This window comes from Dipodomys spectabilis, unplaced genomic scaffold (assembly GCF_019054845.1).
Source record: "Dipodomys spectabilis isolate Male_0828 unplaced genomic scaffold, ASM1905484v1 ptg000089l, whole genome shotgun sequence".
Taxonomy (NCBI): domain Eukaryota; kingdom Metazoa; phylum Chordata; class Mammalia; order Rodentia; family Heteromyidae; genus Dipodomys; species Dipodomys spectabilis.
The window spans coordinates 22,716,092-22,738,561 of NW_024870766.1; the positions used below are offsets into that span (position 1 = coordinate 22,716,092).

The 22,470-nt window shown below is 37.5% G+C and overlaps 1 protein-coding gene across 2 annotated transcripts in view; it reads left to right on the forward strand.

The window, feature by feature from the left end:
• Ifrd1 (interferon related developmental regulator 1) overlaps positions 1–17,704 on the forward strand; it is a 47,455-nt gene extending 29,751 nt beyond the window's left edge. For both annotated transcript variants that reach the window (XM_042684631.1, XM_042684630.1), the window contains exons 5-12: positions 854–1,011; positions 2,629–2,679; positions 2,759–2,937; positions 3,030–3,138; positions 10,013–10,147; positions 12,868–12,996; positions 13,381–13,476; positions 15,901–17,704. In XM_042684631.1, the coding sequence (XP_042540565.1) occupies positions 854–1,011; positions 2,629–2,679; positions 2,759–2,937; positions 3,030–3,138; positions 10,013–10,147; positions 12,868–12,996; positions 13,381–13,476; positions 15,901–15,990 (947 nt within the window). In that variant the 3' untranslated portion in view covers positions 15,991–17,704. The remainder of the gene's footprint in view (positions 1–853; positions 1,012–2,628; positions 2,680–2,758; positions 2,938–3,029; positions 3,139–10,012; positions 10,148–12,867; positions 12,997–13,380; positions 13,477–15,900) is intronic.
• Positions 17,705–22,470: the final 4,766 nt, after the last annotated feature.

Consider the following 22,470-nt stretch of genomic DNA (forward strand, 5'->3'; position numbering starts at 1 on the left):
TACTAATTTACTTTTCTAAGTTATGGTATTATAGAACTAATTACTGTCCATTTAACAAAATACTTCTAACCAAAAATAAGTGAAGCATGTGTGTTTCTTTAAATAGAACTGTCTTTTCTTATTTTGTCTCAGTGCAAGTTGTGTCGTGAATAAAACCTTTGATCAACTTAGAGAATGAGGAAAGGCTTAGGAGAAGTGGGATGTCTCTAAGCTTATGTAACATTTTAGTGTTATAGTTAATGGCATAGCCAACTTGGTTGACATAGTGCAGTGGCTTTTAAAAAAAAATTTTACATTGAAACCATCTTCCATAATGGTAATTTTAAGTCACTTAAAATTTCCTTCTAGTCTGCGTATTTTATATATTTTTAAGTATAAATTCAGTTTGCTTCAACTCTTAAGTGCATATTAATTACAAAGATTCTCTTGTGTCTAATCAAATCTCATTCATTTAAAAAATTTTAGAAGGGAAACCTTGAAGGATTGCCTCATGGGCCATGTACTTGTGCTTAGATTATTTCAGGGGCTACTCAAGCAGTGTTCACGAGTACCATAAGGAATTGGAAGGCAACAATTGATGTGAAATATTTATTTTGTTTAAATAATTACATTACTCTCTTAGGGAGTATTTTACAGATTATGAAAACAGTATAGGACAATTAAAGATTGTTTGGCAAGTTAAGTGTAAATCTAGAATTTGAGGTAGAGTCCTTCTACCCTATGTCAAAATGTGGAACATACTAGAATTTCATAAATGATTGATACTGTTTGGTAATTGAAAACGTGTTGTGGATTACTGTCTTAATAAGTCTCATGAAAATAATATATGGCTACATCTCGGCTACTTTTCTAGGGAAGAGTGATGAACAGCGAGCTGCTGCTGCCTTAGCATCTGTGCTTTGTATTCAGCTGGGCCCGGGAATTGAAAGTGAAGAGATTTTAAAAACTCTTGGACCAGTCCTAAAGAAAATCATTTGTGATGGGACAGCTAGTGTTCAGGCTAGGCAAACTGTAAGTGTAACAGCTGACATTTATACATCTATCGAGGTATTATACTAAGACATAAAAAGTACATTCTCATTTATCTTTTTAATTTTAGTGAAAAAAATCTTAAATATGACATTTGTGTCCTTAAATGTTCTCATACTCCAAAGGCTGTCCTAGAGGGCAAATTTCTTTAAAATTAACCATCATATATGGATGCTAAACATGACTTACTTCAAGTGGTTTAGACACTAACGTTTATTGTGTGGTCATTTTTAATTCTTGTAATTTAAGTTTAATTTGTGTTTAATTTTGTAATTTATGTTTAAATTTTTTTTTTGTGGGCTGGGAAGGTGGCTCAGTGGTAGAGCGCTTACCTTGCATGCATGACGCCATAATTTCGATTCCTCAGCACCATATAAGCAAAAAGAAAATAGCCAGAAGTGGCGCTGTGGCTCAAGTGGTAGAGCTCTAGCCTTGAGCTGAAGAGCTGAGGGACAGCGCCCAGGCCCAGAGTTCAGGCCCTACGATCGGACCCCCAAAAAAATAATAAATCCAAAAAAAAAAACCCCAATTTTTTTTTTATATGTTCTATGTAAGTCCTTAGAAAAGTTGAATTTGAAAAGAAGTAGAACCTCTGGCTGTGAAATAATGTATCCTCTCTGATGCTTGGATTTCTACTCTATGCTTGCTTTTTGCATTTTTTTTCTTTTTTTTTAGTGCTGTTCTTGGGGCTTGAACTGGTGTTGTACTATCCCTTAGCTTTTTGCTCAAGGCTGTACTCTACTACTTGTACCACAGCTCCACTTTGAGATTTTTCTTCTGGTTAATTAGAGATAAGAATCTCAAGGACTTTTTTCTACTCAGGTTGTCCAAAAACTGCCATCTTCATCTTAGCTAGGCTTGCTAATGTGAACCACACGCACCTGGCTTGAAGGATGCTTTGTTTAAGAAATATTCATTAGGAAGTGGCGCTGTAGCTCAAGTGGTAGAGCGCTCGCCTTGAGCTGAAGAGCTGAGGGACAGCGCCCAGGCCCAGAGTTCAAGCCCCACGACCGACAAAAAAAAAAAAAGAAATATTCATTAAATACTCATTTAAGAAGATTCATTAAAATTAACAAATACAATCATTTAAAAGTTTAACAAATAGGAACAATTTAGTAGTTTTAAGCATTTTTAACTGAGAGATTGAATTTCCTTATCACAGATACCCAAGCTTTATCTCCATCTTTATAAAGTTGGAGTGTGTTAAAGTTGGAATTTAAAATTTTGAAGTTGGAGTCACCTGTAAAGTATACTAAAAGGAAACAATAATAATATAGTTCCCCCTTGAAATGCTTTTTGTTCAGGGTAGAGTAAGGAAAGTAATTTAGTAGAAAATAGAGCTAGAATAGATTTAGAAATTATAACAAATGCACACACTATACCTCTAATTTTATGAATTAATAAAGAACCAGCAAACTCACTCTCTTACCAGAGTTTTGAGTTAGATAGTAAAATTGCAGCTGAAATATACTTTCTTTGACTCTTGGCTTAGTACTCTTTCTCTTCCCCCTTTCCTATACTATGCTTAAACCCTAGGACAGTAAAGTAGGTGAAAATATTTGTATTTATGTCAGTTTATTTTCTTTTTTTTTTTTTCAGTGTGCAACTTGCTTTGGTGTTTGCTGTTTTATTGCCACAGATGACATTACTGTAAGTTGAAAATCTTGAATCAGTTATGTAAAATTTTTAATTTAAGATGGCTATCTTACTTCACACTTTTATCCACCAGGAGCTTTATTCAACTCTGGAATGTTTGGAAAATATCTTTTCTAAGTCCTATCTCAAAGAGAAAGACACTAATATCACTTGCAGCACACCTAACACAGTTCTTCATATCAGCTCCCTTCTTGCATGGACGTTATTACTGACCATCTGCCCAATCAATGAAGTGAAGAAAAAGCTTGAGACGTATGTTTTTATAGTTTGATATTTCATAAAAACATCATTTTAGTTGGCATAATTGATTTGCATACACATAGTAACGGCCAATTCTTTTCCAGGCATTTCCATAAACTTCCAAGCCTCCTTTCCTGTGATGATGTAAACATGAGGATAGCTGCAGGTGAATCTTTGGCACTGTTGTTTGAACTGGCCAGAGGAATGGAGAGTGTAAGTTTCTAAGAGAAAGAGGCTTGTACCCTAAGACCATTATTGCATTGTCACAATTAGAAACTGGGTAATAAGTTTGGAGGGTGATTATCTTGACTGTTGACAATTGTACTTGAAATTGTGAAATCAATAGAAGTTGGTGGAGCAATTGATTGTAGTAGTTCATTATACTTTTGTTCCCTATAGAACTGAATTCTACTCTATAGAACTGCTTGGATTTCTAAGATTCCTAACACCTTACAGTAGTGTGGGGTTTATAGTAAATGGATGAAATAGTGAGTTAGCATAATTTTGGAATGAGTTCAATCACTGTCATTTAACATTGGCTTTTAAAGTGTGCATGTACTTTGCAATTTTATCTATAGTTCACCCACAGATGATTTTTATTAAAGTTTGGCTCTTGAATGTATTTGAGTTTGTGATAATTTGGTCAGCTGTCACAATTTCTTTGATATTGAAAGTCCTGCATTCCAGGGGATCCCCTGTCTCAGGCAGAGTAGGATGTTTGATTATTTTGCTTATTGTTTATTTGTCCACAATTAAAGGAGTTATGTATGTAGTAGGTTTCAAATCAATATATTGTTCAGAGTTGTTTATCATTAGTCTTTTTCATTCCATTCTAGGCATGCATCTTAAAAATACGAAGGTTTTGGGGGGGCTGGGAAGGTGGCTCAGTGGTAGAACGCTTGCCTTGCATGCCTGAGGCCCTGGGTTCGATTCCTCAGCACCCCATATGCAAAAAGAAAAAAGCCGGGAGTGGCGCTGTGGCTCAAGTGGTAGAGTGCTCTCCTTGAGCTGAAGAGCTGAGGGACAGCGCCCAGGCCCAGAGTTCAGGCCCCATGACTGGACCAAAAAAAAAAAAAAAAAGAAAAATACGAAGGTTTTATAGTTTACATGGGTATCACTTTTTTGGTAGGGGGCGCAGGGTTGCTGGTCTTGAACTTTTTAGCTTAAGAATGATTTTCCTTATGTAAGAAATTGGATTCAGCCTTAGTAATCAATTTATTTTATAGTTAATAGGCCCTAATCCCAAGGCAAAGGAACCACATGTCACAGTTTTTTTAATTATGCTGGCTGGAAATAGCAATTTTTTTCTTTCTTATTTTGAACTACATCATAAAAGTAAATAATGTAATGTAAGATACACATATTGAATTTGTTTAAAATTTGTAAATTGTAAAAATTGTAAATATAGGTGGGTAACACTTACATTTTATTCCCTGATGTAATATGTAGCCAAGAGACTCATTTAAACATGAATAATATGATTTAAATCTTTGCCAAGGAAAATATGAGTTGGGTTGCGCATAAGTAAATAAGCTTTTTAGATGTGTGCAATAGTGATGTAGTGACAGGGTGTTTAAAAGTTAAACCAAGGCAACTTGTAGGCAGGGATGGGAGGGGGAAACCGAGAAAGCGAAAGGGGTGACATTGTCCAGAAAGAATTGTACTCATTACCTAATTTGTGAAATAGTCACCTCTCTGTACAGCTCCTTAAGAATAACAATAAAATTACCATCAAAACAAAAAATCTCCCCAACCCTTTGCAGGGTTTATGGCTTATTCAGAGGTAAAATACCGCCTTGTCTAGGATATATCAGGCCTTGGGTTAATTTCTCAGGAGTGAAAATAAAACATAAACCAAGTACTTGATTGATGAAATACATAGGAAGATTTAAAATAGTTATAGTAACAAATGAGAGGCATTAAATTACTCAGAATGTTTTGCTAATTATTTTGTTCATATAATTATTTAACAGTGGGATGAAATCTGCCTGGGGAATTTACTAAAACATTCTGAAGAGCTGAGCTGATGTGCTGAGTTTCAGGTTTAAAGTTTAAAGAATAAGTTTGTAAATAACTATTGATTTAAAATTGAAGTAAAGAATTTTTACTCCTTTGTAAGAGCTTTCTTAACTTAAGCTGTTTGCCATAAAAGTAGGTAAGAATGGACTGGGGCCAGGCTGCCTACGTTCATGTTGCACTTCACCTTACTTTTAGATGGTACCGAGCAGTGTGCCTCAATGTCCTTGTCTTTAAAATGGAGAAAATGGTGTTAACTCTTAGAAGTGAGAATACATGTAATACAGTGTAAGTGGTAGCATTTACCATAAGTGTTTATTGGATTGAATATTGGCTTCTTTCCCTTCTTTCTTTTTTTTTTTTTAATTTGTCAAGGTGATATACAGAGTTACATAAGTAAGGTAGGGTTTACATTTCTTGTCTAACTTGTTACCCCCTCCCTCATTTTTCTCCCTCTTTCCCTCTCTCTCCCCCCCCACTCCCAAGTTGTACAGATCATTTCCAATATAGTGTCTTGTGAGTGTCACTGGTGTGGTTCCCCATTTGTCCTCCGTCTCACCATTTTTTTGTTCCCCTTTCCTTCCCCTAATTCACATAAACATATATACAACACCAGGATACCAAAATCAACAATGGGATAACCACAAAGATCATGTAGTACATTAAAAAACAACAGCAACAAAGAAAAAAACCTTTGTGTCCGTGTTTTGGAGTTCATTTTGCTTAGCATCATCCTATATAGTCATATGTATGTAGCTATTGAGCTATTCTGCTCATCTGCTAAGATTGTCCTAGGCGTATACTAAATGTGGTATGTGTATATACACACACACACTCACACACACACACAAATGGAATTCCATTTTAAGGAAATGGAAGGACTTGGAAAAAAATCATATTAAATGAAGTAAGCTAGACCCAAAGAAATATAGTTGCATGGTTTCCCTTACTTGTAATAATTAGCATATGTCTGAGACAATCTTGGCTTCTATCTCTTCTAACTGGAGTCTCCTCGTGGGCCTTTGAGGAACTCTGGGGTAACTTAAAATATGACAGGCTATTAGATGGGAAGAATTATTCATCATGGGGACATACAGTGTGCTGACCTAAATCATGCATCAGTGTATGTACTATTCCTCAGTTCTTCCTATATTATCTCTGCCTAACTGAAAGGCAAATACTGCTGGAAAAAAAGGGGACCCAAAGACTAACATTCCATTACTTAATTAGATGCACCTTAGATATTGTATTTCAGAAGTAGCAGCTCAACATTCTTCTTGTTTCCTTGTAACCTACCCTGTGAAAAATGTCTCCATACCTTGATACCTTGGGAAAGTGGTTAGCTTTTGATTAGCAAGGATTTTGTGCTTGCGTGTGAGCACACACCAGTCCTGGGGCTTAAACTTAGGTTCTGGGCACTGTCCCTGACGGTGTTTTTTCTCAAGGCTAGTATTAATACCACTTGAGCCACAGTGCCACTTCCAACTTTTTCTGAGTAGTTTATTGAAGATAAAAGTCTCATAGACTTTCCTGCCCATTCTGCCTTTGAGTCTTATTCTCAGATCTCAGCCTCCCGAGTAGCTAGGATTATAAGTGTGAGCCACTAGTGCCTGGCAGCAGGAATTTAAAGAAATAAATTTTTGTACTTGATTAGAGTCAGATCATTCTACAGTGAATTAGGGAGGGATTTGTGTTGTTGTTTTTTTTTTGTATTGTTTTTCCCTCTCTCTCCCTCCTTCCTTTCTTTTTATGCAGTGCTGGGAATTAAACCCAGAATTTCGTGCATGGTAGGCAGGTGTTCTATCAGTAAACTGAAACTTCAGGCCATGATTTTTATTTATTGGATTTAGGATTGGCAATCCAAGATCCAATTTATGTCATTGTACTTACAATCCCGTCTATTAGAAATACCTAGTTTTAGGAATGACATTTTGTGACCTTAAATATTTTCCTTGTCTGCCTAACCTTTCTGGAGCATTTTTGTAGTTTTGTCTCATTTCAATTCTTCTTTAAAAATTTCTACTTTAAAATTTTTTTAATTTAATTAGTTATACAAAGGGATTTCATTCAACAAATCTGTTTGTACTACTTAACTTTTGAAATCAACATATGATAGTTGCTATTTTGGTATGAAATAATTATATATCTTCATCTGACCTGTTTATCATATTTATACTGTGTTAGACTAAACAAGTATATCTGAGCCATCATTATTAGTTGATGTTCATGAGCTGTTTTACTTGTAATATTTTACTTAATCATTATATTACACCTGTGAGATATGGATAGTATTATCTATTTCCATTTCATGTGAAACACAGATTGTTAATGTAATTATGTCCAAGCTTGCAGTTCAAACTTAGATGGAAAACCCATGTTTTTGTTTTTGTTTTTTTTGGGTCCAGTCATGGGCCTGAACTCTGGGCCTGGGCGCTGTCCCTCAGCTCTTCAGCTCAAGGCTAGCACTCTACCACTTGAGCCATAGTGCCACTTCCGGTGTTTTTTTTTTTTTTTCTGGTTATGTGGTGCTGAGGAATCAAACCCAGGGCCTCATGCATGCAAGGCAAGCGCTCTACCACTGAGCCACCTTCCCAGCCCCATGAAAACCTATGTTTTATATATGACATTAAACTGTCTTGTCTAGGTGGAGTTTGCGTAGACCTTTAGTTCCTTATAAATTCCTTTAAACCTGGAATGCATGCTTCAGAATTTATTGGGCAATTTGTACATATTATCTTATTTAATGTAGAACTTTTGCCCTTGTTGTATAATAATGACTGCTATTTTCTTTTCATGTTGATAAGAGTTAAGGTTCTTGTTTTTTCTGTGGGATCCTCTTTTCTCCCATACAAATAGTTTTATTACATAGTTATGCCATACTCAAATAGTCTTTTGAGTCATATTCATGAACTGTTTATATGTTACATTCTCTTTGTCTCTGTTTCAATATGCCCATTCTCCTACAATAGACACTGTTTTTTCTAAACATTAGTACTTTATTGAACCCAGTGTTTCATAGTTATAAGTTGTAGGCTTCTTCCATTGCTAAGATCATAGTGGGTTTTCTCAATGAAGTTTTGTGGGTGGAGGCCTCTGCATACTTGATGGCACTAACATCCCTCCCTTCCAGTTGTGAAAACCAAAGATGCCTTCAAACATAGTCAAATGTGTCTGGGGAGGAAAGATCATTAGCCAGTTGAGAATCACTGGCAAAAGTTCTTAGACCCAATTGAGATAATGTAGTGGGGTGCAGTAGCTCAGTCTTGGGGTAATATTTATGAGGCTGAGATGGAGGGAGCTTGGTTTCAGGAAAGTGGATGTGTTCCTATACATCTGTCATCTCAGCTATGCAGAAAGCATAGCCCAGGCAGAAAGTTAAATAACTATTTGAAAAATAAGGAGAACTCATATAGTGAAATTCCTTAGAAAGGCAAAGTTGAGCAAAAAAAAAAACACAAGGCGGCTGGGAAGGTGGCTCAGTGGTACAGTGCTTGCCTTGCATGCATGAGGCCCTAGGTTCGATTCCTCAGCACACATAAGCAGAAAATGCTGGAAATGGTACTGTGGCTAAAGTGGTAGAGCACTAGCCTTTGAACTGAAGAGCTCAGGGACAGTGCCCAGGCCCAGAGTTCAGGCCCCACAACTGACAAAAAAAAAAAAATTAAGACGAGGGAAAGGGGTGGGTAGGGGAAGGCTGGGTGAGAATGTTGAGGTGAACACTGGTCAAGACATACTCAAAATATATTGTTAAATGGCAGCTCCTTTGTACAACTACCTAAAGATAATAAAAATAAAAAAAATTAGCTGTAGGAGTGGTGTGTGGTTCAAGTGGTAATATCCTGGTCCTAGGCAAGCTTAAGGCTCTGTTTAAAAACAAAAATAACATGTAGAGTTATCTTAAACTTTATTTTGTTTAGATTTGAAAATCATGTATCTTTTTATATGCCTCTCAAAAAAAAGTAATAATGTAAAAGAACCAAATAACCAGTCAAATGAATGAAATATTGCTAGCTTTTGAAATAACTTAATAAGTAAAGTTTTGTCATCTTACACTGCAGTCACATCTATTGGGCTCTAAATACAGTGATCAGCATAACTTTGTTCTGTCTTAGTTAATTACGTTGTACCTTGTAGTGAACATTCTTTAATGTGGACATAGTTGAATGGGAACATTAAGACACAGTTGTGAATTTAAAAGCAAAGAGTATCACATTAATATCAAGCTTATTTTCTACTAGTATTATAACTTTTTCTGCTTTAGACAGAGAAATCACTTAAACTTTTTTTTTTTTTTTTGGGTCCAGTGGTGGGGCCTGAACTCTGGGCCTGGGCGCTGTCCCTCAGCTCTTCAGCTCAAGGCTAGCGCTCTACCACTTGAGCCACAGCGCCACTTCCGGCTTTTTTTTTTTTTGCTTATGTGGTGCTGAGGAATCGAACCCAGGGCCTCTGGCATGCAAGGCAAGCGCTCTACCACTGAGCCACCTTCCCAGCCCATCACACTTCTGATTTTTATTTATATTTTTTTGCTTATGTGGTGCTGAGGAATTGAACCCAGGGCCTCAGGCATGCAAGGCAAGTGCTCTACCACTGAGCCACCTCCCCAGACCTCATTTAAACTCTTGAGACGAGACATTAACATGTACAGTTGGAGAAATGTCCAGAATAAGAACTGTTTATGAAACACACAAAAAATACTGAGTAAATCTTGAACCACTAGAACTTAGAGATTGCTTATCCTCTGACCTCTGAGTAAGAAATACCTACGTTAGTTTTGGTTAAATAAGTCTGAGTTATGTTTTTTGGTTTTAATGTGATTGTGAAAGAGTTAGGTAACAACAACAAAAACTACCCCAAATGAAGAGATTTCTTAACTATATTACCACATCAACAAGGAAACTATTTGACATGAACCAGTGAAGAAATTGTATGCTTTAAGAAGTGTAACTGATAGCTTGTACCTTTGGGATAAGAGAATTGGATTTCAGGGACTGAGTTGTTTGGGACTGGGTAACTGCAGGAGATGATGTAACATAAAAACTACTAGTGAAATAAAATTGCTTTTCTTGACCAGGACTTTTTTTATGAAGACATGGACTCTTTGACCCAGATGCTCAGAGCTCTGGCTACAGATGGAAATAAGCACCGGGCCAAAGTGGACAAGAGAAAGCAGCGATCTGTTTTTAGAGATGTCCTGAGGGCTGTGGAGGTAGGCCTCTTAACTGCTGTAATAGCTACTCATTTTGAAATTGAGTTGTTTTTCAGGCTGAACTTGATAGTTGGATCATTTTGTTGATTGAATTTTACCTTCAGTCAATTTTACCTCAATAAAACAATTTTCTCATTTTAATACGAGAGCATAGTTTCAAAACAACATAAGAGTTTTTTCCTTATTTTAACATAAAACAGAGGGAAGTTTAATGCCAACATAATATAAAGGACACTTTATTAGGTCATCCGAAATATAGAACTAGAGATTATTAGCTCAGTGGCAGGTCTTGAGTACTATTCTCACTACTGCAATTTTTTTTTTTTAAAGAAAAAGTAAATAAAAATGACATACATGGTGATAGCTATGTATTTTACTTTGAACTTGACATTCAAGCAATTCTGCTTCATCTGTACATGTTAGTACAATGTTTTTAGTGAATGTGATACATTTTTTTGCCTTTTTAGTTTCTCCAACATTACTTTTACACAAAATCCTTAATGAGCTTGCTAGAAATGATAGAAGCTAAAAACCAAAAAAAAAAAAAGCAAACCTTAGAGCAAGGCTACTTAAAAGTAGATCATTATGTGACGCTGGAAGGTATCTGGTCTAGAATCTGCTTCAGTCTAAAGGGTAAATTATTAAGGAATTACAGCACTTGGGTAAGGGGAGGGTATTTCAATTCTAGAAGTTGTCGTTGTTGGTAGGTAGAAGTGACAGCTTGTCTGTCCACAAGTTCCAGGCCAGCTACAGCACTCAGTGCTGATGACCTTGGAGAAGACAGATGAGAAATCCCATTGTCCATCAGAACTGTGAGGCTGTGCTATCCTGGTCTCTTTTCTCTGGCCTCAAGCACACTTTTCTCTTTGTCTTGGGATTCAAGTACCTCCTTACCTTTTCATTGTGCTCCTTGTTCTTTAGCCTCTGCTTCAGTGTCTCTGCCAAAGAATGGCTCCTCCTCAGATCCTTGATAGATGTTCTTGCCTCTTTTTCAGTGGAACATAGCTGTCACTGAGGACCCTGCTTCCCTGGTTACTCTTAAGTGAAGCTGCTACACGGATGTAGAGAAATGTGTATCTTCAGTTGGTAGTGGTTACCACACCATTTCTCTGTCCAAAACCTTTATTGAAGTACATGTATATGTTAAATCCTCAAGCAGTTAACATAATGGGATCTTTGTAATCCATTTTCTAAGTTCTATCATAACCCTCATGCAGCAGAATTGTCTCCTTTTTGAGGAAAAATAGGGAATAAAGGGATGAAGAATAGTTATTAGCAAAGCTAAATTTTTACTTCACTCTCCTATGCCCTCAGCAGTGCCAGATGCTGAAAGTCAGGTGAGAGAGTGAAGGTCAGTTAGATCTGTCAGTTAGGTCAGTGATCACCTCCACAGGAGGTACTTCAGTGATGGGAGAAAAGCCAGATTGTAGTAGATTGCAATGGGGAGTGACTAAGTAGAAGAATGTATCCTAACTTTTTGTGTGTGTTGGTATTAGATGCTAGAGATGAGGTGGGAGAGAGAACTAGTGCAAAATATTTGATGATGAAAGTGAATGATTGGGATTCACCCTGAATTAGGTAGGGAGTGGAAGCAGAGTGTGTTTGGGGGGAATGTGGGGGTCTGTTATGTGTGAGAGACAGACTCAGAGGTTAAGTTGCTTGCTGGAATTAGAAGCTAATGAATGGCATATTCTGGAGTTCAAGTTCTTTATTGTTTTACATTATATACTGTCTTTACAGTATATAGTCTATACCCAGTGGTTTATATGTTTCTAGTATGTAATGTATACCTAGAGTCTAGGTATGTATGGGGCACAAGGGTTGGCACAGTTTTGTTCTGAAGTTCCATTGTCTCCTTTTCTTCTATAACAACCAGCAGCTTTGTTCCTGGTTATGGTTACTGTTAACATATTCATGGTTCTTTTTTTTTGGTGGTGGGGGGGGGGAGTCCGGTCATGGAGCCTGAACTCTGGGCCTGGGCGCTGTCCCTCAGCTCTTCAGCTCAAGGCTAGCACTCTATCACTTGAGCCACAGCGCCACTTCCGGCTTTTTTTCTTTTTGCTTATGTGGTGCTGAGGAATCGAACCCAGCGACTCATGCATGCAAGGCAAGTGCTCTACCACTGAGCCACCTCCCCAGCCCTCATGGTTCTTCAAATACTTAACAATTTTATCTGAGTGGCATCCCCTGGGAATTTTCTGCATTTTTCCAGTGACTCACTTTGGTTTCTCTGGGACTAAATTTCCGTAGTTAGACCTTAGAAATAGTCTTCTGGCATAATTGTTCCATCCAGGTGCTGCCTCTCATTGCTGAGATTTCTTGAAATCCTCCCTCTTTTCCCCCCACGCCATTTGTTCATCACTTTTCCTTGTTGTTACCTTGCTTATCTTATTCTCTGTCCTGCTTCCTACCAGCAGCATTCAGGCAGTTTTCTCTTGTTTACATCCTAGTCTACTACAAACACCTGACATTTCCTTTCCCCAAGTTTCTTGAGTGCTTCTAAAAATTTTAAATGTTCACAATAATGTGGTTTCGTTTATAATTGTTACTTAAATGTAATTGTGGCTTGCCTATGCAATTAGATGAATAATAATTCTCAGTCTGTCCACATCTCCAATATGGAAGGTTCAGTTTAAAATATGGTTCATTTTAGAAATTGTATTTATTCAATCTTAGAGTCATTTTATTGCCTATGATAATTTTGCTCTTCCATTGGCTAGGAACGGGATTTTCCAACAGAAACTGTTAAATTTGGTCCCGAGCGCATGTATATTGATTGCTGGGTCAAAAAACACACGTATGACACCTTTAAGGAGGTTCTTGGATCTGGGATGCAGTACCACTTGCAGGTAAGTGACATATTTTTAAGTGTTTGCTTTTAAATTAAGGAACTATTTTAAATATAGGTCACTTAATTAACTTTTGAAGTTAATTGAATATTCAGAATGCTTCCATATATTTGAAAATCACATTAAAGTAAAAATGAATAAATCTGAAACTTTGCTTTTTATTTTAAGTCTGCTTGAACATTATCAAAACCAAAAGCAAATAGCCTCACATAGCTTTCTTGGATTCAAGGCACTGGAAAATAATTGGCTTGTGTCCTGAACAAAAAGTAAATGACCTAAGTTCATATTTACATAGTCTATATTATCTATGTTAATTAGATGCATTCGTGAAATAGAGCTGTGATATTTAATGCTGAACCTCACTGCCTTTTTCTTTCACATAAGTCAAATGAATTCCTTCGCAACGTATTTGAACTTGGACCCCCAGTGATGCTTGATGCCGCAGCGCTTAAAACAATGAAGATCTCTCGATTTGAAAGGGTAAAGTTTTATCTTTATTTTTACTACACTAAAGAGTCTGAGTTTATATTCTGGCCAAGTTCCTATAACCTAGTTGTGCCTATTGAAACATAGTTTTTGTTTTCCTGATGTGTGTGGTATAGAACAGCTGTCCTAACAGCTTAAAGGGCTCAGCCAGTGTGGTGTGTGTGTGTGTGTGTGTGTGTGTGTGTGTGTATGTGTTAGAACCGGGGAGGAAAGGAGTTGGAACCCAGCTTAGAACAAAAACACAAAAACAAAACACAAAGAGTAAAGGGCTGGTATAGATCAAGTGGTAGACCACTTGCCTAGAATGTGCAAGGTCTTCAGTTTAATCCCTAGTATTGCTTTTTTTGATATATCATTTTTTGGATCAGATGTACTATAAATAGCCTCAGTGAGGTATGTGTTGCCATTCCCAGCAATAAAATCTTTTTATTCATAGTTCTGCTACCTTAATACATTAGTTTTTATTTAAAAATGTATTCACGTATTTCTTTCATAGTAAACAATCTGCTTAGTGTCACATTCATTTTACATACAAGACTGTTCAGTTAGTACTATTAGTGATGAATATCATCTTATATTTCAGAGATCTTAACATATAGATATATAGATACGGAGGATATATTATGTATCTGGTGCTGGTCCTGGGGGTTGAACTTGGGGCCTGGGCACTGTCCCTGAGCTTTTTTGCTCAAGGCTTTCCTTCTACTACTTCAGCCACAGCTTTACTTCTGACTTTTTGGAAGTTCATTGGAGATAAAAGATCACAGACTTTCCTGCCCAGGCTGGCTTTAAATAGTACTCATTAGATCTTAGGCTCCCTAGTAGCTGGGATAGCAGGCCTGAGCCACCAGCACTCAACCACTTTTTTTTTGGAAGGGAGGTTTTATATAATGTATTATTATTTTTTTAATTTTTAATTTTTTGTGAAAATACTGTACAGAGGGGTTACAATTACATGGGTAAGATAATGAGTACATTTCTTATCAAGCATTGTAGCCTCCTTTGTTTCCCCTTCCCATCCCATCCTCCCCCCACATAATGTATTTTTTAAAGTACACAATGCTGTTGGATTTACTACAGTCATAGGATGAAGACATCTAGTTCCAAAGTATAGTCATTACCTCAAAACAAAAATTTTTATCTCCCCTGTGTCCCTGTTATATTTGTACTTTTGTATCTGCCTTTTTTCATTTAGCATAATATTGCCAAGTACAGTACAGCATCCTTTTTGTGGCCAAATAATACATTGATCAGTTGATTTGACTTTTTCGTTTTTTTTTTTGTCCATTGTGAACATTTACTTCCGGACTTTGAAGATTTCTTTCCAGGGGGATGTATATACCAGTGATTGAGACTCCTGAATTTTGAAATTTTTGAGGAGCCACCAAGGAAGGCTGCTGTACTGTCATAAATTTGTGGAATCTGTGTTTAAGTTCTCCAGTCCTCAGTAACACTCAATTCATTCTGTTGTCTGTAGCCTTCTTGGTGAGTGTGAAGTACCACCTGCAGGTACCACATTTTTTTGACCCATCATAGTTGAATTGATGTTATGGTCACATGATTGATTGCTAGACATAATCTTTATAGGCATTAAGCATTTTTACATACAGTTTTGAGTTTTTTAAGAAAATTGTATGGGAATATGGGGTCAGTCATGACTAGATTTGTATTTTGTGATTATTTTCCAAGTTACTCTTTTTAGTTGAAAAATGAAAGCATTTTAACGGTAACACCTGGATTTGACAGCTTTGAATTTCACTGTTGAAGTTTTTTTAGTTTATTAAAATGGTACCCCTCATATTTATTTTTTTAGTTGACAGCTGAGTAGGACTTTTCACATTAGTAATAGTTTGTGTTTTCCTTGATCAGATTGTTGTTATTACTTTTGTTGTTGTTGGAATTTGTTATTTTATGTATTTGTGTGTGTGTGTGTATGTGTGTGTGTGTTGTGTGTATAAATACTCATTCTCAAGCACATGCTCATTTTCTGGGGATTAAACCGGCTAGGGAAGCCAGTGGCTCACATCTGTAATCCCAGCTACGCAGGAGGCTGAGCTCTGAGGATTGTGGTTCAAAGCCATTTCAGGCAGGAAAGTCCATGAGACTCTTAATCTCCAATTAACCACCAGAAAACTGGAAGTGACACTGTGATTGAAGTGGTAGAATGCTTGCCTTGAGCTGAAGAGCTGAGGGACAGAGCCCAGGCCCAGAGGTCAAGTTCCCCATGATTGACAAAAAACAAATATGGAGAAGTTATTAACTATGATAATATCTACCCTTATTCTTCATGCGCTGCTGTCGTGGTTTATAAACATTTAAAATATTTGTTGGTTCTAATTTATTCCTTTGTGATTTTACCTTTTTTCCCGTTATATAAGATAATCTTAAATCTTACTGATTTTTTTTTCTTCATTTCAGCATTTATATAACTCTGCAGCTTTCAAAGCTCGAACAAAAGCTCGAAGCAAATGTCGAGATAAGAGAGCAGACGTTGGAGAATTCTTCTAGATTTTCAGCATTTGATGACTATTTTCTAATTTCTTTATTATTATTTTTGCTATTTCTAATGTATATAAGCTTTAGAGACTTTTTATCTTGGGGTCAGCTTAGATAATTTTTTTAGTAAGGATGGATTAAATTAATTTAATGTACAGTATTAAAATGATGAGTTCTGATTATTGGATATTCTTTGTAAATCAGTAAACATGAGTAAAATGTTTGTACTGTTCATATTCTATTTATGTAGAGAGCAAACGGATGGTATTTCACTTGATGTCATGATCACAAAAATCACTAGCCAAGGTATAATTTCTTTTACTTTGTGGTGATTAAAAATACCAACCCCATCACACATACGTACAAGGGTTTTAATATCTTAAATATGAGTTCTGGATTAAAATTTTTCTTGAGCTGTTCCTTGGGAAAAGTTACTGTATTTTAAATTTTAAATGGAATGTAACTGTTTAACTTTTGTCACTGGATCAGCGAAAGGAAGTATGCCATGAGACTTTACAGCTGTACTTAAAGGCCATTCAGTCCAGCTGTTTGGACTTCCTGATGAATTAGCCTATGCCAGAAAGCTTGCTGACCTTCATCTTATAAGCAAGAACACTCACTTCAACATCTGCCGTATGATACCTTGTGCTTTTCACTTTGAAATAAAGATTTTTTTTTTTATACTAAAAACTGCTGCTTTTCTAACAGAAGAAAATATTATGGCTTTAAGAATGACTGGAACCAGGTAGGAGCAGTCAGGAGACAAAGTTTTATTTGTATATTTAGAAGCATTAAAATAGATGAAAATGAGATACTAAAATGAAAAAAAAACAACCATACAATTGGAACTCAAGTTACTAACATTAAGACTTGTTGCTCGGTCACTCCTGCATTTTATTTGAAAATGCATTAATATGTATTACTGCACTGTAGTTTTATTGTATAGCAGGTCTGGTTTGGAATCCATAGACAATGTGCCTTTGGTTTTCTTGCTATAGAAAACAACGAGGGATGGGAAGTATGAAATTATAGAGAAGTACCCAAATTACTTCAAAGGGTTGGTTCCCAGCTAGTGTCTTCTTCTCCCACTGCCTCAACCACTGGAAGGTCTCATGCCCCTGCTGTATGACAGCATTACTTGGCTCATGGAGTCCTTAGTTACCTAGACCCACTCCTCCAATCTAGCGGGCGGTGAGGCATGGGTGTCTGGAGCTTGGGTTTGTAGATACTGTCACTTCATTTTTGAGAAGGCTAGAACCATGGGAAACAAGTTGCAAACAGTATATTTTAGAACTATATAAGCATTAGTGGTGCTGTGGTTCAAATGGTAGAGCGCAGGTGACAGGCCCAGAGTTCAAGCCCCACGACTGACCAAAAAAAATAAAATTATATATATATATATGTATATACATATAGGCATACCTACTTTTCAAAGTGAAGCTTTTATTGAAATGACATGAACAGTTTAATAATATTGCAAATCTTAAAGGAATAATGTTGTTCAGTCCTTTTCCTACCTTTTTCTAGGAGATACAACCTTTGGTTTTCTTCCCCCCTTGTTTATTTTAGCATCAATTAGTTATAAACAAGATGATTCATTTTGACATGTACATACAGTGAACCTTGATCCACTTGAAGCCTGTCACTCCTTCCATCCTTTCCCAAACCAGTTTCAACAAGCTTCATTGTAACATTTTTCCACAAATGAATAAAGTATTTGGCCATATTTGTCCTCCTCTATCCTTTCTATTTGTCCTTCCCTGGTAGTACCATCCCATCACAGGACCTGTTTTACATTTCTGTCGCTTGTATTCTAGGTATGCTAATTATTGAGGGTTTCGCTGTGGTATTACACATAACAGCATTTTAATCAGATTGGCCCCCTACTGCCTTTCTTATTCTCAATTTTCCCATTCCAGCAGTTCAACAGCTTTCAGTGAGCATCATTTTTAGTCTAGGTGTCATGTTTATGCTTTGGGGCTGAAGACAGATCAGGTGTAGAGGGCTTGCCTTACAAGTGCAAAGCCAAGTTCATACTCTACTACTGCTGAAACTCAAAAACCTGTGCTTTAACAGCTATTTAGACATTTGACAACTTACTGTGACAAAGTTTTCCTTTTTTTCCCAATGTGCTTTTGGTTAAATCCTTGTCCTCTAACTATGATCATATTCATTTATTTACTTGAGTTAGGACCTATGCCTCTGCTGTCATAAATAATTATCCTGGAGTTGATAGTCTTTTTCTGACTATAGATATCACCATATTTCCTTAATCCCAGGTAAGTTTGTGTTTATCACCTTGTCCTCCCTTGTCCTCCCTTCCTCTCTATACACATATTGTCTTTGTTTTGAGTTGTTCTTGAATTGGTCCTCATAATCAATTTTTTTTCTCTTGTATTCATTTTTCTCTGGAACATTTTTTCTAGCAAGATTGTTAAGTTTTTGATTGCATTTTATTTGTGGCTGATAGGAGATGACTTGTCTGTATTTAGCTTTAGGCTTCACTTTGCCTCCAGGTGCTAAACCTACTTAATTCTGCAGGATCTTTCTGTTTGCTCTACCATAGCCACACCATTCTTTTTCCTTCCTAAATTCAGGCCTTTTTGAGGGGGTGGCAGTAGGATTTGAATCCAGTGTCGTCTTCTTGCTAGGCAAGCATTCTACCACTCAAGCAATGCCTCTAGCACCAAAGAATTAAATACGAAGCAATCAACATCTGTGGCTTATGTCCTAGAAGGCATTTACTGAATTTCCTGGCAACTGGATTTAGGTACCCTGAGATAATAGTTGAAAGGTAAAAACAAAATACTTGAAAACATCTGCATTAAAACAATTCATGGGGCTGGGAAGGTGGCTCAGTGGTAGAGGGCTTACCTCCCATTCATGAGGCCCTGGGTTTGATTCCTCAACACATAAATAGAAAAAGCTGGAAGTGGAGCAGTGGCTCAAGTGGTAGAGCACTAGCCTTGAGCTGAAGAGCTGTGGGGCAGAGCCCAGGCCCAGAGTTCAAGCCCCACAACTGACAAATACAACAACAAAAAACCCATGATATTTCCTTATGACTCAAAACTTCATGTGGTTTTTCAGGTACATAGACAAGATGAAATGGGCTTGTTTTGCTCCCAAATGGTTCTTCAGAATGTTGTCCTTGCTAATGTATGTGTACTTGAATTCAGATTTCATCTGGCTTGTCTCCATCTCTAAAGAAATTAATACTGCAAAAATTTGTAAGGTTACAAGGACAGGAAAAATGTAACAAAATGATAGCTAATGTGAATGTAATTTTTCAGAGAAATGCAGTTTCTAAGTGCTTCTGATAAGATGATTCGTTCTTCCTGTGTGAGTTGATTTTCAAGTATAAGTGAGTGAGGCCTAAGCAAATGATATTTCTGTTCTTCCTAAGTGGAGTGAGGTCCCTGAGGAAAATACTTGTAAAAGATTTTGTGCAGTGTGTGTTTCTGGATGAATAGTGTCCACATTGACAATGCAATGCAGATCTGTTCAGAGCCTAACCCAGTATCCTCCAGCTCAACCTGGGATCTGGAGTCTGGCCTCCTGTGGACACAATTCTCATCATGGTAGTATCTAATCTACACCAGAGGGAAGAAGGAGGCTTATTTCCATATAAGCAAAAGACACTTCTGAGAATATGTGAAATCCACAGAAGAAAGCATTTGGAAAGGAAGGGAGGTTGATGAGGTACAACCGCACCTGCTCTGCAGTCTTCCCGTGCAATCACTTAGTAGTGACTTGGAAGCCCTAGGACCTGCTACCATTTTTTCAATCTTGAATGTTATCAAGATTGTGTTGAGGGTTGTTTGGAGCCTTGGTGGCACCTCTCGGAGCCACCTTGAGGCAAAGGTGGTGGTGGTGGTGGTGGTGGTGGTGTGTCCTGGAGGAAGGAAGTTATGTCATTGGGGATGTGTTAGGATCCCCATCCCTTGCTCTCTGTCTTGTTTCTTGGCTGCCTGTGAGGTAAGCAGCTCCTGCCATACACTCTACTGTGATGTTCTGTTGCACAGCCACAGAGGCAATGGGGCCAAGCAACTGAACTGAACACCTCTAAAACTGTTGACTCAAACTTTTTAAACTCATACTTGTGCTTGCAAGGCTGGTGCTCTCCTACTTGAGCCATACCTCCAGTCCTGTTTTTCTATGGTGATTTTTTGAGACAGGGTATTGTTTCCTGTCTGGACATGTGCCTGAATCATGATCTGGCTATTCTGGGCTGTCTAGTCACTGAGATCCTTAGTATGCCCCATATCTAGCTCTACTTGGTGGTGATAGTCTCATGGACTTTGCTCTCCAGACTGGCCTGGAACCCTGGCTTTCCAATCCTAGCCTCCCACATAACTTGGGATGACAGACACTGTCACCATACTGCGCTATAGATAACGGATCTTGCAAGCTTTTCTGCCCAAGTGGGCCGCAAACATGATGCTTCTGCTATCAGCCTCTCAAGTAGCTAAGATTACAGGCATGAACTACCACTACATGACTTAATTGTTTAGGTAGGGTCTTGCTTTTTGCCTGAGCCAGGCTGGACTATGGTCCTACTACTGTGTCTCCCACATAGCTGAGATAACTGGTGCACACCCCAATATCTGGCTTCTTTGTTGAGTGCTCTTAGTCTCCCGAGTACCTGGGAACCTCTCTGTCCAGCTCTAATTCTTTTTTTCTTTGAAAGTTGATTTGTCTCCGGTATTTTGTTGAGTACTGGAAGGTTGACCAATGTAACTCATCCTAGTTGTGACATCTGTTCTGTCTCCCTCCTTACTGCACTCCTCTGGTTGGTCCTCATAGGTTAGTTGTCACAGGCAGCTCCAGAGTACTGCAGAATATTTATTTATGGGAGCAGGCCATGGCAGAAACGCTGCATGTTAGGTGTCAGCTTACAGTCACATTAGTCAACTAAGGAGACTTAGCTTCAGTCTACCAGGAATCTTCTCAGCTTCCAGTTGAATTAGGGTCTGATTTTTTGTTTTGTTTTGGTGGTGCTTTTAAAGTATTATTTCAGTAACATATTTACTAAGAAACTAAGTAGGTTCTTGGAAACTTACATTGCTTGGGTAAATTAACACCAGATGATGACCACCAGTTTTGTGCTGGGGTTTATGAGCCTCAGGAGAGTACTTGTGTGCTGCAGGAAGGCAGAGAAAGAACTACAGAAGTTGTAGAAAGGTTTGTTGTTGCTCCTGGATAACTGAGTTGTTGTTTTTTTCTCCTGGTATCTGAGCAGTCAAAAGCTCACATTTTTGTAAGTAATTTGCATGTTGGTTTTTTTTTTTTTACTGAGACTATATTATGATTCTTGAGTTTGGGAAGTCTCTGTTGCATGTGTTCTGTGCTTCTGATTTCTGATAAAAATAAGGCATTGACTCAGAAATGGAATTAAAGAACAAATTACCATACCAAAATACCGTAACTCCCCCAGTAATGCTTCTTATTAACTTTGAAGTAAGCCTGTTGTAACAGTTCTGGTTTGGTGCAGAGTAAATCAGTGTGAGTTATTTTTTATAGTTTTTTTTTTTTAAACCAGTATCTTGGGTGCGAAAATTAAGCACAATGTGATTTTCCATAGATAACTATATTTGCCAGAATATTTAAATGATGAAAGAAAGATCAGCTGTCAGCAGGGATGGAAATCAGAGAGAAAGGAAATTACTTACAGGTTCAGATCAAGTTATTCGAAAGGGTCTGGCTAGAGGATTCCACTTTGCCAGTCTTGCTGAATAAGCACATTTAGGAGGGAGGGTACAATCTTTGATGGATAGTTGCTAGTAACCCAGGTTTCATCAGCCCTGTTGGCTGTTCCCAGATGCCCTCATTTGGAGATGCCAAAGATAGCAGTCGCTGGGGTGACAAACAGCTGTGGGTTCAAGTTTTTAAGCCATGTGATTTTGTATCCATTTACCAGCAGAGCCTTTACAAGCCATCTGCGAGCTCTTAGTGGCTACAAATCACATTCAACTCCATTTTCTCTGCTAGCTCTTTATTCCTCACTTGCCAATTGCCATTATTCGTATTATAGCAAACTGAAATAGATGCTGCTTACACTGGAGCTTCACCAAGAAGAAGGAACTGTCAGAGTACTTGATAGCTAACTTGAGGTTGTTGTCTTAGATTTTTGGGGGGTGGGGGTCCAGGCCAATAATTAAGAGATTTTATTAGCTCTATGATTACTCTTAGTATTTTTGGTTTGTCTTTTTGGCTGAGATTTTCCTAGCTGGACCTCTGCTTTGTAAACAATGATTAAGCCTCAGTATGCAATTTAAGCAATAGCAATTACATTCTTGAAGGGGAAAAGAATGCTCAAGGATATTAAGTCAGAATCTAAAATTAACCATGCCATCAGTCACCAGGCCTAAAATAGAAGCAATGTTTGGAACAATGACCCCATGATGTGACACATACAGCGTTTTGTTCCTGGTCAAATATTAGTGCTTGAAATACGTATACATGGGTAATAAAATACAAAATACTTGTAGAAGG